The sequence below is a fragment of the Abramis brama genome, assembly GCF_963993115.1.
Source record: "Abramis brama genome assembly, chromosome: 4".
NCBI classification, from domain to species: Eukaryota; Metazoa; Chordata; class Actinopteri; order Cypriniformes; family Leuciscidae; genus Abramis; species Abramis brama.
In genome coordinates this window covers 40,544,926-40,567,365 of record NC_139966.1, presented here as the reverse complement: position 1 = coordinate 40,567,365, position 22,440 = coordinate 40,544,926, and the positions used below count along the sequence as shown (strand labels likewise).

The 22,440-nt window shown below is 41.9% G+C and overlaps 2 protein-coding genes across 12 annotated transcripts in view; one reads left to right on the top strand and one right to left on the bottom strand.

Annotated features, from left to right (window-relative positions):
* Window positions 1–1,723, top strand: part of lhfpl3 (LHFPL tetraspan subfamily member 3) — a 48,092-nt gene extending 46,369 nt beyond the window's left edge. For all 3 annotated transcript variants that reach the window (XM_084112378.1, XM_084112380.1, XM_084112379.1), the window contains one exon: window positions 437–1,723. The gene's annotated coding sequence lies outside the window, so the exon portion shown is untranslated. The remainder of the gene's footprint in view (window positions 1–436) is intronic.
* Window positions 1,724–6,437: 4,714 nt separating this feature from the next.
* Window positions 6,438–22,440, bottom strand: part of kmt2e (lysine (K)-specific methyltransferase 2E) — a 37,568-nt gene continuing 21,565 nt past the window's right edge. For 3 of the 9 annotated variants that reach the window (XM_084111359.1, XM_084111360.1, XM_084111364.1), the window contains 20 exons: window positions 19,516–19,655; window positions 18,572–18,750; window positions 18,358–18,396; window positions 18,049–18,249; window positions 17,812–17,942; window positions 17,500–17,727; window positions 16,955–17,207; window positions 16,008–16,106; window positions 14,360–14,431; window positions 13,718–13,897; window positions 13,056–13,382; window positions 12,668–12,967; window positions 12,306–12,459; window positions 11,988–12,214; window positions 11,235–11,291; window positions 10,678–11,142; window positions 10,277–10,506; window positions 9,991–10,073; window positions 8,799–8,881; window positions 6,438–8,688 (listed from right to left, as the gene is read on the bottom strand). In XM_084111359.1, the coding sequence (XP_083967485.1) occupies window positions 7,639–8,688; window positions 8,799–8,881; window positions 9,991–10,073; window positions 10,277–10,506; window positions 10,678–11,142; window positions 11,235–11,291; window positions 11,988–12,214; window positions 12,306–12,459; window positions 12,668–12,967; window positions 13,056–13,382; window positions 13,718–13,897; window positions 14,360–14,431; window positions 16,008–16,106; window positions 16,955–17,207; window positions 17,500–17,727; window positions 17,812–17,942; window positions 18,049–18,249; window positions 18,358–18,396; window positions 18,572–18,750; window positions 19,516–19,655 (4,498 nt within the window). In that variant the 3' untranslated portion in view covers window positions 6,438–7,638. The remainder of the gene's footprint in view (window positions 8,689–8,798; window positions 8,882–9,990; window positions 10,074–10,276; window positions 10,507–10,677; window positions 11,143–11,234; window positions 11,292–11,987; window positions 12,215–12,305; window positions 12,460–12,667; window positions 12,968–13,055; window positions 13,383–13,717; window positions 13,898–14,359; window positions 14,432–16,007; window positions 16,107–16,954; window positions 17,208–17,499; window positions 17,728–17,811; window positions 17,943–18,048; window positions 18,250–18,357; window positions 18,397–18,571; window positions 18,751–19,515; window positions 19,656–22,440) is intronic. The other 6 variants (XM_084111361.1, XM_084111365.1, XM_084111362.1 and 3 more) reach the window with 3 other exon arrangements.

Genomic DNA, 22,440 nt, shown 5'->3' with positions numbered 1-22,440 from the left:
ACCAAACAGTTGATGGGCCTTATTATTATTATTATTTTTCATATTATGGAAGTCAATGGGGCCCATCAACTGTTTGGTTACCCGTATTCTTCAAAATATCTTTATCTTCTTCTGTGTTCAGCCAGAAGAAATCAATTCATACAGGTTTGGAACAACTTGAAAGTGAGTAAATGATGACAGAATTTTCATTTTTGGGGGAACTATCCCTTTCAAGACCCCATGAAATGGTTTGAAGCAATGTAATGTTTCGCTTTTTAAAATTGACTTTTTTTGGGGGTCAATGGGGTCCAAATGTTGTCCAAACGATGTGGGTCAGTAAATGATGACAGAATACATTTTTTGGGGGAAACTGATATTTAGCTTCCATGTATACATTTCTCAAGTATAATGCTGTGAATTTACAGTAAAACATCCCTTCCCTTCCATCTATTTTCAGGTGTTTCTGTCTCGTTTAAGGAAAATCATTATGTGAAATCACAATCCAGCTTTACCCATCATCCTGAGGGCAGGAAGCCTGATTGCAACGGTTTGAAAAAACGTTAAAGCGAAGGATGCAAACAGGGTGAATGGAGTTGGGAACTCACTGCTTTTCTGTCCATATCCCTTCTTTTCACTTCACTCCCTGGAATTGCAAATAAACAAAAATCCCTACCCTAGTTTGATTTACCGTGTTCTGTGCTACTAACATGATAGGGCAGCTAATGCACCATTTAGAAGCAACTTTGACTTTGATTAAAAAAAGTTATTTATTTTACGTTGCGTCCTCTTCTTCAGGCCTGCATTACAATAATGTTAATATTTTGGGATTTAAGAATTACTGTAAAACACTGTTCTATTTGACTGAATTCTCCAAGTATACTAATATAGAAGAAAACGTTCACAGGCTTGAATTGTGGGATTACACTCCGGCACAAAGCTGCAACACAGACATTCCTAGCCTGTTAGTATTTCTCTGTGTCACTATCAGCCCTGGAAAAAACAACAAAAAAAAAAGACAAAAAAGGGACATTGAATCATGACCACTTTACTGAGAGCCAATTTACATGCAAGTGATCATTTATCGGGTTTCAAATGTACAGTTATTTCACTACAACGCTATCCAACATTGTTTAAAGGGGTACGCAAACAGAAGGTTAGAGTTCACTGTTAATATATTTTAAAAAATAAGTGTCAAAATTAGGGGCAGACTTCTATGCCATTAGTAATTGTGCACAAGCCAAGTATATACAGAAGTAGGAGAGTGTTTTAAGTATTATGTATTGAGTGTATATGTTGAATTTCTGTATGTCTCTAATTCAATATTTACTTCTCGGCAGTGTTGGTGCTGTATAGTTATGTGTGCCATAATTATGATGTTCTCAGCTGGTACCGTTTTGTACTCTTGGTATAGTCATTCTGTCCCACCAAGATAAACGAATGCCAATCAAAAAGAAAATGTCATGAAAAAACCTGGAAGATGTGGCTTCAAAAAGCAAACACCAACACACTCCCTCCCTTGGACAGCTGAAGAGTTTGGATGATACTGGATGAAGTTCTGAGGGGTAAGAAAAGTGAAAGAAAAGATGTTTTGCTTTATTTATTGGGTGTCTGTCTTGTCAGATGTTGTATGTAGAAAATTATGTAAATACACCATTAAAATGTATTAGCTATGAAAGTTCATTAAAGACAATTCACCCACATTAATGAATAAAGATTTTACCTCTACAGACTAAAGTCAAGACAAGTGTTGCTAAAGATATTTTATTCTGAGCATTGTTGTAAAGAAAAAGCAGTTGTATTTATCTTATTTTTGTCACACTAGATCAGTGGTGTCCAATCCTGCTCTTTGAGGGCCCCTGTCCTGTAGAGTTTAGCTCCAGTTATAATTGAACACACCTGAACCAGACAATCAAGGTCTTCAGGATTACTAGAAACTTCTAGGCAAGTGTGTTTTTGGCTCTCTTCAGGAGCAGGGTTGGACAAACCTGGCAGGGCCGTGCACTGAAGTTTTGAAGAGCAGGAGCTCAAGCAGGAAAAAAAGGGCACCCCTTTCATAATAACTATAAAAATTAAGTTAGTTACATACTGTAGAACATATTTAAATAAATAAATAAATAACCATGTCCTTTGTTGGCATTATGCTGGAATTGGTAAACGAGCTAAATCAATGTTGTGCATTACTGACAGAAATGACTATTTATTATACTATTATTATTTAGATGTATTTACACTGCAATTACAGTTGCATGAGTAATGTTATGAGATTGGTGTTTTAAATGTGAAATTTTGTAGGCCTATATGAAATGTTGGAAAAACTGAAATGATATTTTTCTATATATATATGATACATTTATATAAAACTAAACCCAGTACGTGGTGGCAAGTCTTAATAAGCGAGTCAAAGAATCATTAATTCACGATTCTTTCAAACTGGCAAGGAAAGAAACAGGGAGACATAACTTTTCTGCTTTGTTTGGAACAAATATCATTGGTCAAATAGAGCATAAACATTCAAAACTGACATTACTGTGTTTAAAAATGTAAATGAATATCAACTTATTGTTTATGAACTGTTGTATTAAAATTAATATTACATTTGCAATCGCATGATATTCGGGAAAACAGCACTTTTTCCTGGTGTGATATTGCTTAACTATATCATGTGATATAAAAGACAAAAATCTTGTACAGTGACAATTCATATCTTGAATTTTCTGGCCTTTTTTATTCATTAATTTATTAATTCATTATTAATAATGTTGGCATTTCCGACCCTGCACAATGCTTGTGGTTAAGCTTAATGGGGGGCTATTACCTAATTTAGGCTGGCACTATGTAGATATTTTAATCGTGGTTTAATTTGACAGCACTGCCAAACAATGCGGAAGGCTTAGGGTAAAAAAAAAAAAAAATAAAAAAATAATAATAATTATATATATATATATATATATATATATATATATATATATATATATACACATACATACAGTGAGGAAAATAAGTATTTGAACACCCTGCTATTTTGCAAGTTCTCCCACTTAGAAATCATGGAGGGGTCTGAAATTGTCATCGTAGGTGCATGTCCACTGTGAGAGACATAATCTAAAAAAAAAAAAATCCAGAAATCACAATGTATGATTTTTAAACTATTTATTTGTATGATACAGCTGCAAATAAGTATTTGAACACCTGAGAAAATCAATGTTAATATTTGGTACAGTAGCCTTTGTTTGCAATTACAGAGGTCAAACGTTTCCTGTAGTTTTTCACCAGGTTTGCACACACTGCAGGAGGGATTTTGGCCCACTCCTCCACACAGATCTTCTCTAGATCAGTCAGGTTTCTGGGCTGTCGCTGAGAAACACGGAGTTTGAGCTCCCTCCAAAGATTCTCTATTGGGTTTAGGTCTGGAGACTGGCTAGGCCACGCCAGAACCTTGATATGCTTCTTACAGAGCCAACCTTGGTTATCCTGGCTGTGTGCTTCGGGTCATTGTCATGTTGGAAGACCCAGCCTCGACCCATCTTCAATGCTCTAACTGAGGGAAGGAGGTTGTTCCCCAAAATCTCGCAATACATGGCCCCGGTCATCCTCTCCTTAATACAGTGCAGTCGCCCTGTCCCATGTGCAGAAAAACACCCCCAAAGCATGATGCTACCACCCCCATGCTTCACAGTAGGGATGGTGTTCTTGGGATGGTACTCATCATTCTTCTTCCTCCAAACACGTTTAGTGGAATTATGACCAAAAAGTTCTATTTTGGTCTCATCTGACCACATGACTTTCTCCCATGACTCCTCTGGATCATCCAAATGGTCATTGGCAAACTTAAGACGGGCCTTGACATGTGCTGGTTTAAGCAGGGGAACCTTCCGTGCCATGCATGATTTCAAACCATGACGTCTTAGTGTATTACCAACAGTAACCTTGGAAACGGTGGTCCCAGCTCTTTTCAGGTCATTGACCAGCTCCTCCCGTGTAGTTCTGGGCTGATTTCTCACCTTTCTTAGGATCATTGAGACCCCACGAGGTGAGATCTTGCATGGAGCCCCAGTCCGAGGGAGATTGACAGTCATGTTTAGCTTCTTCCATTTTCTAATGATTGCTCCAACAGTGGACCTTTTTTCACCAAGCTGCTTGGCAATTTCCCCGTAGCCCTTTCCAGCCTTGTGGAGGTGTACAATTTTGTCTCTAGTGTCTTTGGACAGCTCTTTGGTCTTGGCCATGTTAGTAGTTGGATTCTTACTGATTGTATGGGGTGGACAGGTGTCTTTATGCAGCTAACGACCTCAAACAGGTGCATCTAATTTAGGATAATAAATTGAGTGGAGGTGGACATTTTAAAGGCAGACTAACAGGTCTTTGAGGGTCAGAATTCTAGCTGATAGACAGGTGTTCAAATACTTATTTGCAGCTGTATCATACAAATAAATAGTTAAAAAATCATACATTGTGATTTCTGGATTTTTTTTTTTTAGATTATGTCTCTCACAGTGGACATGCACCTACGATGACAATTTCAGACCCCTCCATGATTTCTAAGTGGGAGAACTTGCAAAATAGCAGGGTGTTCAAATACTTATTTTCCTCACTGTATATATATATATTACCTGTCTGTCACAAGTAAATGCAGATCAGTGAGATGTGAATGCTACTCTGCTCAACTTGCGTGATATAGAAGAGGGGTAGGAACAGGGGCTTGTGCAGTCTCGCAGAATTATAACTTAAAAGGTGGGGCAGGCAATGTTTTTCATTAACACTATGTTATACTGGTTGAAACTCTCTTCACATCCTGATAGCAATTAATGATCAAAGTGGTCTAAGTATATATTTTTTTACATATATTTGTGGAAGTCTCAGGACCAAAAACTTTTCCTCCAATTGTTGCAATCGGTCTGAATGCAATAATAGGATGTCTGACCTCAGTGACCTGCCTGTCAATGTATGCATTTCCATACCTCCGCACACCGGCTCCCGCAGACATCACACTTCATCAGTGCGTTCCGTAAGGCTATGCAAAGTTGTAGACAGACAGTCACAAACAAACTGTAGCTGCCTTTAATGGTTCCTCCTGAACCAAAACAATGAGCTTATGCTGCGTTCACGCCATAACCGTAATTACAAGATGGCAACCCATGACGTTCTGAGCTCTCCAAGTTGTTTATGTTCATTATTATTGTAATGTTATGTGCTTTGAGACATGAGGTAATTTAACACCATCTCATGGCGCTTTGCAGACTCTGCTCTGCTGTGCGCGTTCATGTGTTTTGAAGGAGGTGTGGCTTTGGAGACGCTCTGAAGGGAGGGTGGGATCTTGTGCTTTTAAAGCTAGCTTGCTATTGCTAGCCTCTCTGAAATTGCCTACCCTACCTTTAAATGCAGTTTTCCATGGGCCAAATTTTCAAAAAAAAATAAATAAATGTCTTTCAAAAAGACCACTATCTAGTCAGAGACGAAAAGGGGAGAGTCTATCTGTGCATGTGCCACGTGTTTAATATTGTAAAGCTGTTTGGTCTAAAAAGATATATTTTATAAAGTGCTATATAAATAAACGTGACGTGACTTTACAGAGTTTGTGCAAAAATCCACATCGCAATGATCAGATATTGTCTTAACTGCCGTTTTCTTACTGCTGTCATTTTTGTTTATTTTGTTATTGAGAGGAAAGTGTGCAGCACATATTTTATACTCATCTAAACACCTCTCAGCAACGTTGGGATGTTAATAATGAAATTCATTAATAAGGAAAAAGTAAGCCTAATGTTTCCAATAAAGTAAGGAATACAAAAGCCCCAACAGGGAATGGATAAATACAGTAGAAAGATGACATGACAACTAGCCTAAAAACAAACATCAATCACATAATTCATGAAATTTACTGTATCCACTGCATGAATTTAAACACTTATGTATTTTTACTAAAATAAAAATACCTTGGGGACTCCCCTAAATCTATTAGAGCACTGACCCTAGATAATACTGACCTGAAAGCTGCTCAATCTTCACACCATGGCAAACCTTAGCAAGACAACAGACAAAGTTGTGCACAATGTTATTAATCTCTGGCTTGATGTTGATTGGTCTTCTAACCTCTCTGCCTTTGTTCCGATTGGTTATGTAATCTTTCTTCATTCCGATTGGGCTTCTTAACTCTGCTTGACGGGTCATATTACCTCTTTGCCTTTGTTCTGCTTGATCTAAGCAAAAACAGTTTATTTGAAGCATCTATCAGAGGATAATGGCAAAAAAAAGCAACTTTAGGTTTAGATTTTCAATACCAAACATCAATAGTGGTCAATAAATAGAAACCTTTAGAAAATTCTCAGCAACAGCAGACTGATCTTCAAACCTTCATTGCATGCAGCATCTCTTCATCCCGAGACCTTCATGGTGAAAGAAAACTCCCATTAGGGACATATAAACACCCCAGTTTCCCAACCCAGTAAAACACAAGACGATTTAATTGGTATAAAACTGTCATTACAGTGATTTATTATAATGAACCATGAAAATAGCCAACCAGTGCTGTGTCTGTGAGCCTCTGTCCTTCACACACACATACACTCACACACAAACAGTAAAAAAAAATAAACCAGAGAGGAAGAAATAAAAATAGTGCTACAGTCACAGAAACATTCAGCGTTTTTGTCAAGAGCGCTTGTATTTACAACCATATTCCAAAATGGGGATGGGAGCGAATTATACAAGCATAGAAAAGAAAAGAAGCCAATATTTACAACTGTTTCTGGAGAAAGCTGGAGTAACCACCTATACATTAAATTACACTTTCTACAAATAACCATTGATATTCAAAAATAAACCGCTTACCCCTACAGGAAGGACCTCTCTTTCTAAAGCTGCCACAGAGAACAGCACGCATCTGTCTGTGTCTTATTTGCCTTCCGCCTCTCGCGTGCTGTTCAAATATGCACACGGATGCGGGCGGCATGCAAGCATACACGCTCCCTTCCGCTTAAAAACAGACACTCATGCACACAGACTCGCTCATTCACACAAGTGCAGTCTCCCGGGCAGTGAAGCGGCCTATCGGAAAGGTCTCCTCTGAATTTCTGCAGCGGTGCACAGATATTTTTGTTACATGGAGGAATAAAAAAAATAATAATTCTGTATTTTTTCTCTATACAAAACCTTTTTGCTATATAATGAGCCACTAGATAAAACAAATAACTGATGAGTGAAAAAACAGTGAGAGACGGGAAGAGTAGGGAAAGCTAAGGAGGAAACTGGAATGTCCCATTGCATTGCATTGCACTGGGAGGATAGAGGAAGGATCCAACAGGAAGAGACCAGAAAAGGCAATTAAAATGAATAAAAACATTCAAAGTAAAAAAAGACGTCTGGAAAAGACAGGATGGCAGTACAAGGTTATGGGAAGGAGAGAGGTGTGGGGGATTCTGGGTAAGTGATGAGCACCAGGGTTCATTAACCATCATCTTTTACACAAAGTCTACTTTTACAGTTCAGCATTTCTTGTTTTTCTTTTTAAAATGTACCCTTTTCCCCCCACCGGTTTCCATTATCCTTTGTGAAAAGGTACATAGAAAATATTTACAGTGGTGCTGTGTTGCCTATGTTACACGATGTAGCTCCGCCCCTCTCTGGGAGAGTTCGTCTAGGGGCGGGGTTAAGTAGGTGTGATCAGTGCCATCCTGTGCCCAAGTAGCCGGCGCTGTGGAAAGGAGCAGATGAAGGAGTAGGTCCTCTGTTACCGCCAGCGATCTGCGAGACACTCGAATTGGGCGGGGTCTGTGTGGGAGGAGTTTGTTGAGGAGGTGGTGGAGGTGGAGGGGGTAGTACAGTTTGTTGATAGGTGGAAGGGGTTACTGAGGGGTTGGCTGGTGCAGATTGGTGTAGTAGAGTGGTTTGAAAGCCACCAATGTTCTGAAAAGGGTGAGGTGCGTTACTGGATGGAGCAGGGGGAGGGGGTGGAAGGGGCGGGTGTGGTCCTTGTTTGATTGACAGGAGCGTGCCACTATTAGGTTGAGGCTGCTGGGAACTCTGTCCCTGAGGAGGAGGTGGAGGAGGAGGTGGGGGTGGAGCGGAGGTCAGGAGGAGTTGATGCTGCTGCATCGAAGGAGGTTGCAGATTGACATGCAGCAAGGTGGGCCCAGGCTGCGGGTGGGGAGGGGGAGGAGGGGGTGGTGGGGGAGGGGCAGCACTACTTTGGTAATGCAATGCATGATGGGGCTGCAGGAGAGGTTGGGAACCAGGAGGAAAGGGTGAGGCCACAGTAGGCTTGAACGCAGGGAACGGTGCAGCAGCAGCGGGAGGCTGAGTGGGGAAGTAGGGAGCAGAGGTGGGCGGAGCTGGGGGAGGAGGAGGAGGTGGTGGAGGTGGGGCATTTTGGGGGTTATACTGAGGGAAAGTGGCCGGGACAGACGTAGCCTGGGGTTGAGGCTGGTTCTGAGGCTGAGCCGTCAGGAACGTTCGCTGACCACGGTAAGGTGAACCTTGGGGTTGCGCTTTGGGAGAGTGCATGAGCGAAGGTCCAGCGTAGTGACTCTGCGAGGTGTTGGAGGGGCCGCAGTGGAGCTTGCTGGGCGTCAGAGCGGCTGGTTTGGAGCTCGGACTCTTGGTGCTGGACTGCTGGACGGACAGTGCCTGAGGCTGAGCAGGACCACGAGGCTGTGCTTCAACATCTTCCTCCTTGGATGGCCGAGACACAGTCTGGGGTGCTGGAGAACAAGGCTGTAAATAATAAAAAGGTTTATGATAACATCAAATTGCTAGTGTTCTAATGTTCAAAAATTCTAATGTTGCCAAAATAGAATATTGCATTGAGAGAAGCAAACTCTTACTGCATGTGCTGATGGGCTCTTGCAGCTCTTAGGAGAAGGACATTCCTTCACCTGGGAGTCGCCACCCTCTGACTCCCCACTGTCTGAAAACAAGACAAAGTAGGTATTTTAATTCAAAGAAAGACTACAGAAGATATTACCATTGTTCCCACACCTTTTGATCAAGGCATTTCCATGATTTCTCCAATCGTTTGGGATAACTAAGTGGTGTCTTGCTCCTGGAGGGACATGTTCTTACAGAGTTTAGCTCCAACCTGCTCCAGCACACCTGCCTGGAAGTTTATAGTAATCCTGAAGACATTGATCACCTGTTTTAGTGTTTAATTAGGGTTGGAGTTAAACTCTGCAGGAAAGTGGTCTTCCAGAAGCAGGATTAGACACCCCTGGAATTATTATTGGATACACCAAGGGTCTCCAACCCTGTTCTTGGAAAGCTACCATCCTGCAGACCCCGATTCCAATCAAAAGCCGCGTTTCCATCGCAGGAAACACCACCGGTGCGTGCAGTAACAGTCGTCTGCTATTCGAATCAACAATGGAGTTTAATATATACGACCGATGGACCGACGACGAGGTTCGGGCTTTATTAAGCTTAAATTCAGAGGATGAAATCCAGTGGGAACTGTAAAGTCCCGCGCAGTCCTACGTCACCGGACTATTTGCCTAATCTTCACGGTACTTTAGACCATGGTGGAAATGCGGCTAGCAACAGGTCTGGGGGAAAAAAAGTTCCTGGTAAAAAAGTTCCTGGGACAAATTGTTCCGGGTAATTTCTATGGAAACGCGGCTAAACACAACTGAACCAGCAAATCACAGGGTTCAGAGTCAAGTGAAAATTATAGGCAGGGTTGGAACTGAAGTCTGCAGAAGTGATAATTTCATCAGCTTTTTCTTTTGTGTCAAATGTTCTATTTAGTTATCAAATTTCAATCGACCTTGTTCTGTTTTTGTTTAGTCGACTAAATGTCTGGAAAATTTAGTCTAGTTGTCACATTTTTGTCTTGCTGCATAATGGTTAAATTAATAATCGTTATTATTTTGCTCAAAATTATAAATCACAAAGATTGTCTTTTGAGAAATTTTAACATTTCATCAGAATTATCGCACTTTCACCTATAAGCACAAATCAACTACCATGAGTTCTCCAAACCTGGAAATCACAATCCAACATTATTTCCAAGGTTGTTCTTACCTGCATCCTTACGATGGTCACTCAACAACAAGGCCCTGTGGTAGCTTCGCTCTCTGGCCTGCTCTACTGATGTGGAAGATGTCCTGTAAATTAAATATTATCATTTTTAATTAATTCTGTACTGCAGCATTTGCTGGACTTTTTTCCATATCTCCATAGAGAAGTCAAAATACAGCCTGATTTCTTGATAAAGTTTTAATTCAAACAAATCTGTAGTGAAATTGAGTTTATGCTAATGCAGGCTAAGAGCTCATTGTAAAGGAACAGAAATTCTTTAGGGACGTACCACTGGCCTTCTCCATCTCTCTCCCCCTGAGGCTGAGCGTCTGACTCCTCGCTAGGCTGAGGGGTCTTGGGGGTTGGTGTTGCTGGGAGAACAGGTGGCTCAAAGGGCATCTCCACAGCGACAGGGAAAACGTCTACTGGTGGCGCTGTGGAAACAGGTGATCCACACTCTCCCTTGGAGCCGCTTCGCCGTGCCTCACGCTGACGTTTCCTGTACTCCAGGAGAGAGACCTAACAACACATGAATATTGGTACAGTAAATTAATTACTTGAATAAATGGCATACATCATATTTTGACAAATAAATTAGAATTTTTCAGTTGTTTCTTCAGATGAGATTACCAAATAAAGAATTTGGAAAAAGAAAAACAAATCATTTTACATTTATACATCAACACAGACCTTTTTCTTCTGTGGGTTCTTTGCAGCGCCTCCCTCCCCTCCACCCTCCCCACTCAACGAGCGGGTAAAGGTCACGCCACTTGCTTCCTCATTGCAGGGATAGAAGGGTGCCGCTTCACTGAAGGGGCCAGCGGAGGTTGAATCTGGCCTATACGCCCCCATCTCCAAGGTGTGAGAAGGGGTGAGGTCTCTCAGATTAGAGTTCACTGGGGAAAACGAGAGGCCACCTCGGTCTGGACTCTTCATCCAAGGAGGGTAAGATGAGGATGGCGTCTCAGGTGCCGAGGCAGCTTCTGAACCACCACCATCAACCTCGATGCCTTCATCTACTACAGCATCCTGGGGCTCAGCATGGGAGGGCTGAGGACTCAGAGACCCCATAGATTTTGTAGACTCCTGTGGAGCCGAATCAGAGCCCGCATTTCTCACGGTGGGAGATGCCAACAGCGAAGGAGGTCGCTCGACCTGACAAAAGACAACATGATGTGTTAGATGTGGTGATAAATGCAGCAAAACACTTCTGTAGCAGGTTTAGGATCTTTAAGTAGTGAACTCACATCTTGTGTACTGGGCCTCCGGCTACCATCTGGAGAGCTATCCATAGACGACTCACTCTGAAGATTTAGAGATTTCTTGATCATTTTGTTGCCTTTCACCAAAATAATGCCTCAAATCAATTGGCCAGAAGTGACCAATCATTTTATGACCATCACCACTAGTAATAACTGTGCCCACTTGGTCAATAGCAAAAGTGTTAGTGCCCTCTTGTGTCAGTTCAATAAACTATTAACAGCTTTGTCATTGCATAATCCATAAGGTTTCTGTTATCAATATTTTGGTAATCATTTTTATTAAATATTGGGCAAAACATTTTCACTACTTCACGCTCACAATAACTAGATTAGGATTCTTCTTAAGTTATATTTGTGGCTTTTTGGCTTTTTTTTTTGGGAAAGAACAGTGCAGAGGAGACAGAAAGCAATGGGAGGAGAGAGGGGAACAGGATCAGAAAAAGGACCTCGAGCTGGGACTTTAACTTGGGTTGCTCAAAACGCTACTGTGCTATATGCCAGAGCACTGTCCACAAGGCTTTAATTTAAAAAAAAAAAAAAAATGAAGTAGCGTTTTACAGCGATTACACTCACAAACAGCAATTTCTAATATTTAAATATTTTAAGTATATTTTAAGTACAGAATTATATTCATTCTATAAATTTCCATCAAGATTTTATTTTTATTGAAATTTCAGGCATATTTACAGCAACAACACTGGCCACTTAAAGTCAACAACTTTGCAGATGTGGTCTTACCTCTTGTGGCAGAGGGTGGTTGGGAATCTGCAAGGGTGTTGAGGGCTCAGTACTGGGTTCCTCTGGTCGTGGTCGAGGAGGCGTGGCTAGCAGCAGGGGTGTGCCTGGTGCATCTGTCGACTCTGTTCGGGTTGGGGTGGCACAAGGAGACCCGTATGGGGTGGAAGTCTCCGACATACAGGGATCGAGCGGACATAAGCGTCTTTTCTTCAACGGGGTAGGCAATTCTGCAAGCACACGGACAGAGTAAGATTGAAAACAGCTTTAGACAAGCTTTAAGAAAATGAACTTTCAGTTGGACAGGGACTGCTGACCCACCTGGTAGAGAGCAACTGCCATTGAGGGGTAGAGGGCTGTAGGACTCGCCGTTTATAGAGGGGCTGAGAGGGCTCTCACTAGGCATCAGCAGAGAAGGGCACCCTCCACCTGGGCTGGTAGAACCCTCCTCTTCTAAAGCTTGCTTCAGCCAACGCTACACAAAACACATGGAGTTAGACCAGAAACTTGCTAGCCTGAATATAAACGCTTCAATGTGAATATTAAAGTGGGTCTGAGCTGAAATTAGATTTTTTTAATATCATCCACCAGGTGACTATTTTATCTTTCGAGAGGCAAAAATCAGTGATGAGCAATATCAATATGATACTTGCTGACATCTCTGTATAATGCAGCAATTTTACCTTCTTGCAGGAGCCAGTGGTAGGTGGTGTTTCGGGCATTTCTCTCGAGCGTCGCCGTCCCGTGGGCACTCCGGGAGTGCTGGGGCTGCGGTTGGCTAGAAAAGGAGAGGAGAAGCGGACGTAGTGTTTGGGCGTGCTGTAGACATGTGAGCTGCAGGCCATGCCCGGTAAAGAGTTCAGCTGTGTGGCCAAGACCTCAGGATCACTACTGATCCGCAACGGCCTCTCAGGCGGAGGTTCCGGGGTCCGCAAAGCTCCCTGCTCCTGTTTATCAACACCCATCCATTCGCTCACTAAGTGCTGTTGGGAAAGAGAATACGCAGTTATAAAACTCACAACAGACAGCTGTGACATGCATTTTATGGAAGCTAATGGGGAGGAATTCTACCTTTTTAGTTTTGGGGTACTTCTGTCCACTGCGGCATGCTGGGGCGGGTGAGCCGCTGTGTGGTGGGCTGGTGTCAGGGGCATGTGGCGGGGGAGCTTCAACCTCAGGGGCCGAGGGCATCTCTCCATCAAGAGTCTCTGCTGTTAAGGGCTCTAAAGCCTCACCAGGGGAATTAGGTGGCAAGTCGGAGCAGGCGCTGACCGTGCGCGTTCGCCGCCTCTGCTGTCCGATGTGAGTGCGGTTCCGCGAGAAGCTTTTTCTCTGTTTGTTACGGCTCACCTTTGCTGGCTTCAGACCAGGCTCCTCCTTTACTACCTCTAGCATGGGCTAAAGGTCAAAACAATGAACGATTGTTTGAATACTTACAATTAGGAGGAATAAACACACTTACAAAAAAGATCATTTCCTTACATATACTACAGTTCAACAGTTTGGGGTTAATTTTTTGTTGTTGAAATAAATAAATACTTTCACAATATTACTGTTTTATTTTATTTTAGTTCAAATAAATGGATATAACATTAAAAGTTCCAAAAGTAAATGACGTGTCAGTAACTGCTGTTCGTGTGACTCAATGTCAAGCTAGTCAGATTCAGTTGTACAAGAAAACGCACCATGGATTTAGCAATTATTGCACGTGTGCATCATTGAAGGTTACGTACCTGCAACAGGACAGGAGGCTCAGCCTCAGGTGTAGTAGGGGGCTCTTCCTTAATGTCGCTGCGTCCACCAATCTCCCCTTTAGTGCCAATCCTCTCTAACGCTTGCTCCCTCCGCTTTTCTCTCTTCTCCATACGAGCAAATGCCTGCAGAATGGCCTCCATCTTCCTCTCTTCACGTGTCTACATGATTGACAGACAGAAAGAAAGGAGGGAAGACGACAACAGAGAAAGGCTGAGTCTATTTTCTGGCTGACAGTTGGGAACCCAGCTAGCCACTTAGTGCAATCAGCAGGCCATAGCCAGCAGCAAAGGCGGGAAAAGAGAGAAATGGGACACTTCTCTTCTACTCAAGAGGAAATATAAGACACCCCCAGGGTGTGAGAGGTGGCATGTATGTGTGTGTGTGTGACAGTTTCTGTACTCTCTCATGTCCTACCAAAAAGATCGGCAACAAATACCACACGAGGGTGTCTTCAGGTGGGCCATGTTGAGTGACTGAGGGTCGCATGCCTGGACTTCAGTCTCAGCATGGGGTCAGTGAGCACAGGACAGTGGGGTTAGTGTGTGGGTTCTCCTGTACAGTAACAGGCAGGGGAGTGGGTTGGGTTGGGGGTTGTTCAGGATATGAAGGGGTAGGTTTACCTCCTTGTTTCTCAGAGCTCTGCAGCAGGAAGCCCCTGCGCTGTGACGATGGGACTCCTCTGCCGGGCTGCCCTGAATGGTGCCGAAAGAGACAGCCATCAGGGTTTAAACACACACAGGCCTCCAGCTTGCTCACACCCCCATGCACACACTCATACGTATCAGCCTAGTTCTTATTGTATGGGTAGTGTGGTTGGGGTTTAGAGCTTCAGTATGGGCATACCACCGAAAGGTTGCCGGTTTCTGGGCTGGAAGAATTGACAACGCTCCAGTCTTTAAACAAAAAATCCCTAACGTCTGAAACGGGGGGCGAGATAATTTCCTCACCAACAAACTAGACTGGCGGGAACAAAAATTCAATGTGGTCTTTTGGAAGTGTCTGCTGCAAAGTTAGTAGAGGACTCAAATAAGATTTTAAGATTTAAGATTTGTCCTGTTGCAGCAGGAAAAAAAAATTAAAGCTTAGGGAATTTCCACAAATAATGCAGCAGTCACTATTAATTTATCCAGATAACACAACGTTGTTTATAGAAATGAGCTATTTCCTGCATTTTTATGTTAATGGAATTTCAGGATTGGTTGTCAGTTTTATTTTCCTGAATATTCCAGCAGTTGCTGCCAACTTCTTAATGTTCAGAGCCTGTTTTTCACACATTTTCCCATCTCCCTTTAACCATTCATGGCAAGCAAACAACAAAACACCACACACAGTAATGGCCACATCAAAACATTCACATAAAACATACATGTTAAGTGAGAGAGTTACTACACTCTCTAAGGTTGATCACAAGCTACTATGTAACCAACAGCCAAAGCGATAACACAACCAGACAGCTCCATGCACGTTGGTCTGTGCATTACTAGGGTTAAAATTAAGTTTCATTAAGTAAAACAATTCCCTGTTAGGATCTTTGCAACTTTAGATCAACTTTAGATTACACAGTTGTGTGACTTTGTAATTTATACCCTAACATATTTTGAACGTAAAGTTTTTTTTGTTCAGGATTGTTGAATTTTGGTAGGAAGCGGTTTTGAATAGATGCTTGATCACACATAAATGGTAGTAAACGTGCTTTTAACATAATTTTGACTGAAGAACAAATATTTAGGGGAATACCACAAAAGTGGGTTCTATGTGAACATGTAAAATCAACTCCTAATGACATGCATTGTGCTCAAGTAATTTCAGAATTTCAAACACGCCAATATTCCAGTTAAGTGTGATCTCTCACTACTAACATGGTCTTGACATTTAGTCAGAGGAAAGAGATGATTGCAGAAGAAATACATGGTCTAGTTCTTAACGTCCCATCGTGGAAACCAAATAGGCTCCATAAAAGATGAAGAATGAAAAAGAAAGACAAAGCAACAAGGATGAGTGCCCTCGTGTTACCCTCCAGGAGGTTAAACTACACAGCGACAGGAACAGAGAAGCGGTGGCGGCAGCAGCAATATTAGCAGGAGGTTTATAGGGGGGGTGGAGGGGGGAAGAAAGGAATGGTGGAGCATTCTGGGAGCTGCCCAAATCACCACACAGACCTGTGAGGCAGAACGAGGAGGGGAAAAAGACAGGGTGGGGGTGAGGGCAGTAGCGTTTCCATGGCGACCGTGTTTGCCATAGCTGTCATTTTCCCCTGGAAGCACTTACCATCTTCCTCCTCCTTTCTGCAATCTGCTCCTCTGACTCCATCTCTACTTCATTGCTAACGGAGGTTTTCTCTTCTAGATCCTCTATTAACTCAGGATCCTGCAAGAGGGGGAGAGGGGCCTTTATCATCGCCTGGCTACAGACCAGGAGAGGAGCATTAGAGAGGGAGAGAAAGTGTGGGAAGGGTCGATTCGCGCCCAAATTGTGGCCGAGATCTTGGGTCAGGCGGATCATATTGTACTTAAGGGAATCTGTGCATCTACTAAACAGATCAGAGCGGATTTATGTCAGCATTGTGGACAACTCTTCCAGGATGTCCTGAAATTTACGGTCTTACGAGCACCAGGATGGCAGGGAGTTACGAGTGTGGATTCTTTCACGCTTTCACAGCGTGGCAAACAAGCAAGATTTAATATTCTGCCATCCGCCACCATTGAAATATAGGAACATAAGAGCAAAACAATGAGGAAATATGTTTTCTGGTGATCAGACACTGTAGTTAAGGCCAGAAAGGAGATGTGGATGAGTAAACAGACCATTAGAATGTCTGAAAATATCCAAAGAAAGAATCATGCACAGATTAATACACAAGGATAATTTTTTTACATGCAAACATAAAGGGTTTTTCGACCTTTATAGATGACGGGACCCACCCCACCCAGACTCTCAGCCAACCCAGGGACGCCGAATAGATTACAAAAAAGCTAGATTTTCTCAGTTAATAACTAATAATACCTTTTATCAAAACATTAATATAACTTATTAATATTATTTAATGCTTCTAAGATTTTTAGTTTGAAAGCATATTGAAAACATCAAATTCTTCTCCTAGGACCTTGCAGTACCTTTCATGGATGAAGACAGGTGTGTAAGGAGATTTTCATTTAAACTTTTGAGGATAAGTATGAGATTGATTTCACTGACAGCATTGTGCAGGTCTATCGTACCTGATTGTTAGATATGGAGAGCCGGAGAGGAGAGAGTTTTCTCGGTTTGCCGTCATTGAGCGTTTTCCCCTTGGACCCGTCACAGTCCATCGTGAGGTTCTGGTTCTGTCCGCTCTCGTCCCGCGGAGGCTCTTTGTCCTTGCGGCAACGCCGTCGTGTGCTAGAGCCCAGATTCTCTGTGGGTTCCAAGTTATGCTTGAGCACAGGGCATTCCGGATTGCCTTTCAAACACGCACAGTCCACCTTATATTTACTACCAAACAAGACATGGAAAAAAGAAACAGAGGAAAAGTGTGAACAGTACATTTTAAATAATGTTTGATGCTTTGCCACAGTGGACCAACCAGAATGAAGAACTGATTCTTCACAAGCCGAACGGTTGTAAAAACAGTAAGGCCGTATTTCTGGGCTGGAGTGGCACAGGGTGGAACAGTTAAGCAACGAGAGCAGTTTGGCCCGACGGTGGAAAAACAGCTAAATATTCCAGGTAGAAGTGTCATTACACAAGGTAATAGGTGATACTCAGCCTTGGCGCGTGTGCTTACCAGCTGCTGTAGTCATAATCAAAGCCAATGGTGATCTCGCTCCCCTTGGAGATGGACCTCAGAGAGTAAATGTATAAATGCAGCATGCCGTCCTCGATCACGTGCCGCACCTCAGCATTGGGGGTGCAGGAGCGACGGATGAACCGGGCCTCATTCCCGAAGCTCCGTGCGTCCACGCACATTTCCAAACCGTCAAACTTAGAGTAGAACAATACAAAAGGGTACGGCCTGCGAACAAAACAACAGCATAAACAAAAATACACAGCAGAATATAAAATAAACGTTCAGAGGCACAATGTGGCCTTTCAATACCTCTTAAAGAAGTAGCCATTGGCCTCAAACTGTTGTCGTAGCATGACCTTCCCTCTGTACTCGATTATGAGCGAATCGGCAGCCAAGTCCCGCGCAGCCTTCAGAATGCGCTTGTTCTTCTGTACGTGACTCTGAGAGGAAAAAAATCAGAGTGATTTTGTTGAATAAGGCCACACACAACGCACCAAAAAACGGACCAATATTGTGGTAGAATTTGTATTTGTGAGTTTATAATACCTCTACAGGTGGTTTGAAGGCTGCGGTGTGTGTATTGTAGGCTAGCGTTTTGCCATCTCTGGCTTCTTTGACTCTTAGCAGTAGCTGCACTTCTTCACTGTACTGGTTACTGCTGGCTTCCTCATAGCGCTCCATCCAGGACTTCATCTTATTCTCCCAAAGAGAGGGAGGATCTGTCGGCTCACACTCTGGAGCTGAGCCCTGAGGACGCACATATGCACAAGATGGTAAACATGCAGCCTAAGCATCTGTAACACACATTTTAATAGCTATTTGTAAGTTGTATTTTGACAGCTGTAGAGCACCCACCTTCACTCTAGATGATTTTCTAGAGCCTTCACGGAATGACTGAAAGACAGAAACGAAGCCGATATCAGAGTTTAAAACGTGTTAACACTTCTCACTATAGATCCTTATCGAATAAGACAATTAAAATTTATAAAGCAAAGAAAATAAATAAATAAATCAAATTAAAATCACATTTGCTTGTTTATGCTAAAAGTGTTGGTTGTGTGATTCAGACCTTCTTGGCCCTGGCTGTAGCCTGGGGCTCCTTTTCTCCACTCTTCTTTCGTTTCTTTTCAGTCTGTTTGTGGCCGAGACGTGCTGTTGTGAGCGTTATGCTGGTGGGGGTGTGCTGAAACGCTGTGTACAGCTCTAGTGGAACCTCATCCCCACTTTCTGTAGCACTGGTGTCCCCGTCTGCAACAATGACACCCAGTATATGAGTTGTTTGTATACCAAATCCAACCCCTAAACCATCATAGTACCATTGACATTTAACCCTCAACCTTAATTATAAAATAATGCCTGTCTGAACTAGTGCTAGTCAAACAGGTTTTTTTTTTTTTTTGATGATCATGGCATTTTTTAAGATTTTGGTGTTTTAACAGTAAATTATGTTTATTTTCCTTTATTGTGGCTTATTTTACTGTCAGAAGTACAGAGAATATAAAAACACTGCAAGGACAAATACAAATTTACTTTTAAAAATGGTGGTAAGCAAATCAATTCCTAAAACTAACAATTTAGTATGGCGGTATCTTAAAAATACATATCGTTCGCAAAACTGAAACCAGTTTACCGCCCAGCACTAGTTTGACCAGACACTATTGCCCTCAAAGCAGTTTGACATTGAATCAAACTGCAGTTGTATTGGCCAACCATCTCCAGCAGGTGGCATTAGAGTTGGAGAGCTTACTAAATCTCTAGTAATGATTGACACCACTACAGGAGAGCTTCTTATAGAATTGCCTGTAAAGATTTAAGGAGGGTCAGGTTTATATTTCATGTTATACAAAGGCTCATGTGATCTTGTATCCATATAGTGTTTATATACAGTGCAAGTCATCAGACTCTAAAGATGCTTTGTCTACAGCTGAACTGTGGGAAAAAGCAGTAGTGGCATTGTTTCTGTGGGAGAGGTTGAACGTGTCTGTAGGTGTGTTTGTTTTTGTGAAAACTCACCAGACATGTTCTCTCTCTTCCTGGTTTGCAGTAGGATGGCGTGCTCTCGGTCCAGGGTGCGTGGCTGACAGCGCTCACACAGGTAGGTCTCGGGAATGTGCTGCCGGTCGATCCCCATGCAGTCTATGTGCTGCCACACACTAACACACAAAGCCAAAGAAAAATATGGGTGAGAGGTTACTCTCTTTTGGTATTATATGACTGTGAACAAAGTGACTGACAGATCTCACTATTCAAACATTCGATCAACTGCCTGAACGTGTATCAACAACAGTTTATCTACACACAGAATTCCCAGCACTTTAAAATGTCTTGGTGACAGCACTAATCTCAAACAAAGAATGTGATCTGAACTCAGCAAACATTAATGTCACCATTTAGAGAGCGGAAAGCAGGTAATGCTGCTTCAAAAGAATAAAGCTACAAAACCAAAATAGATTTTCAAGAGCAATTTCTACCTGTAGTGTGGTCTTTTTTTAAACTGTGTATAAAGAAAACAGTCTACTGTCCAATTACATTAAATACTTGACAAAAAGACTTTCTATATAGAAAGATGGTGCACTCATATTACTTATGAATGGGAGAAAGTCATTGCATCACTACAGCTGCCGTTAGAAGCTCCGGTTGTTATAGAAACAAGAGTCAACTCGAGCTTAGGACTGTACATACGCATTGGCTGGTCTAGCCTGAAAAATAAGCTTTTTTTAACACTATTTAACACATAAGAAACAACATTTATGGGAGAGTTCATGTCAGATTTTGTTGCTGATTTGAAATATGTTATTTAATTGTGAGTTCAGCAAGCAATTTTGGAGATTACGGGATTTCCCCGTTCAAGTAGATAAGATTTGGTCTTGGATGCCAGAAATAGCTGACCTGGGGTGTTGCAAATATGGCTGCCGAGTGAACAGACTTTCCTTGTAAAGGATATTTCTGTAAGGGATATTATATTATGGATATATTACTCAAATTCAACATCAAGCTAGTGTAAGACTGGAAAAACTGGAAGAGAGGGCAACTCTCTGAGAGAACAAAGGAAATTAACATTTGAACTTACTTTTGTGCACCAAGTCTCACCTCAGAATCATCCTAATCTACATCTCTTTCCCTCTTCCCCCATTCCTTCTCTCTCACGCCGAGATCACCAAAATTCACCCAAGAATCTATATGGTTTAATGTGAATAATTATCATACAGTATTACACGTTTGGTATCATTTGAAATGTCTCAGTGCGACTGGTACAAATGTCTCATTCCCAAAGAAGTCAAACAAAAGGTAATAACGTTTTTAAGAGTTTAGAGATAACTCACACACAGAGAAGGGTGTGTCTTCCAGGCAAATGGCATCCTGCTCTCAAAGGTGTAAACTCTGAACTCTGTTAGCAAATGTTTACATTTGAAAAGAGGTTTCTGCCTTGATCTGAGTATTTAGGGAGATGCTGAAGAAGACTCGTGGCGATTTGTAGCTCAAATTAGCCCGTGATGCAGAGAGTGGCCAAGACTCTCAGCATCATGTATTTTATAATGTCAGGTTCGCATCTTCTCTCTTTATTCCAGAGCATTTGATGTTTTGTATTTATTATCTTTGAACTGATTATGAAATTGGCATGATACATTTACCTGACATAATGTTACATTTGATTTTATTCCGACTGATTCTGAAATTGTTTTCCCAAGTAGATTAAACGGATTCGTATGTTACCGCAAGTTTTGCGTCAGACTGGTAACGACTAATATTTGGCACTAATTCAAGTGTACGTGTTTTGCAAAAACAAGAAGTGAATTTCTGTTTAGGGCAGCAAAAGAGCTGACCAACCTAAATCTGGAGGTGTCTTATCTCTGTTTTAATTTAATGTTACTTTAGATAAGTGTACCTGGGAAACCACGGCATGGCCAGTCCAAAGCTATTATAAGACAAGTAAAGTTGGTTGACTTAAATCTGTAGTAGTGGCCATACCTCTACTGAAGTAAACATTACTTTAATTTCAAGTGTATGCTATCACGGGGGCTATACCAAAGTATCTTTCATTGTGTAAGCGTGAATGCGACCGATCTCAGGTATATAGCGATTACCTCTGTTTAGTGACCGAAGATGGCGAGCTTGTGATCATGAGACCCACGTTAAACAAGGTGTGAGGACCTCTGAGCGACATAGCTTCCTAATATGAACAATCAAATGTATTGCTAAACTATTATATAATTGACCAATAACCAATTGGCAATCTAACTTAAATTCGAGGTCGTGATAAAATGGAGTCAGATATAAAATGGAGTCAGATAAAAGCTTAAATGGAATTAAATTACTTTGCCACGCGGAAAGACAGTAACTCGCAGAGACTTTCACCCGTTCTGGTGGAAACCCCCATTTGGCTTACACTAGAAAACAAGGAAATAACGCACAAAATTAAATGATGAAGGGTTTGCTGAAATGCTTTTAAAATAGGGTCTGGTTACTATGTTAGATTGTATAGGTTTTCTACCAACTTAAAATACATTTTTACCCTACAGCTGGGGCATATCTGTCCCTTTGTGGCATCTTTGCCTTAGGCTAGCTGTGATAGTCGGTGTTACACGGTGTTCAGCCGCATACATCGCTTGCCCACCACGGTAAAGTAATTAAAGCCATTTAGTTCAGTTAGAGAACAGACACTACAATTAAAAACTGAACACGTCTGCTCAATGCAGCGTGAGCCTAAAGAGTCGCAGCACAGATCAGCAGCAGAAGTCAGATTTCATTTATCACATGACGAGAGTGAGGCGAACTGACTGACAAGACGATGGCAGAATATTTAGTTTCAAAGTGAAACGTACAAGCGCCTATTTGGCAAAACTTTGGATTGAAACCCAATGCTAATAGGGAATCTTAACATTAATTAGGCATTCTGTAAATGTCATTTCTAATTTACAAGTACACCACAAGAATGAG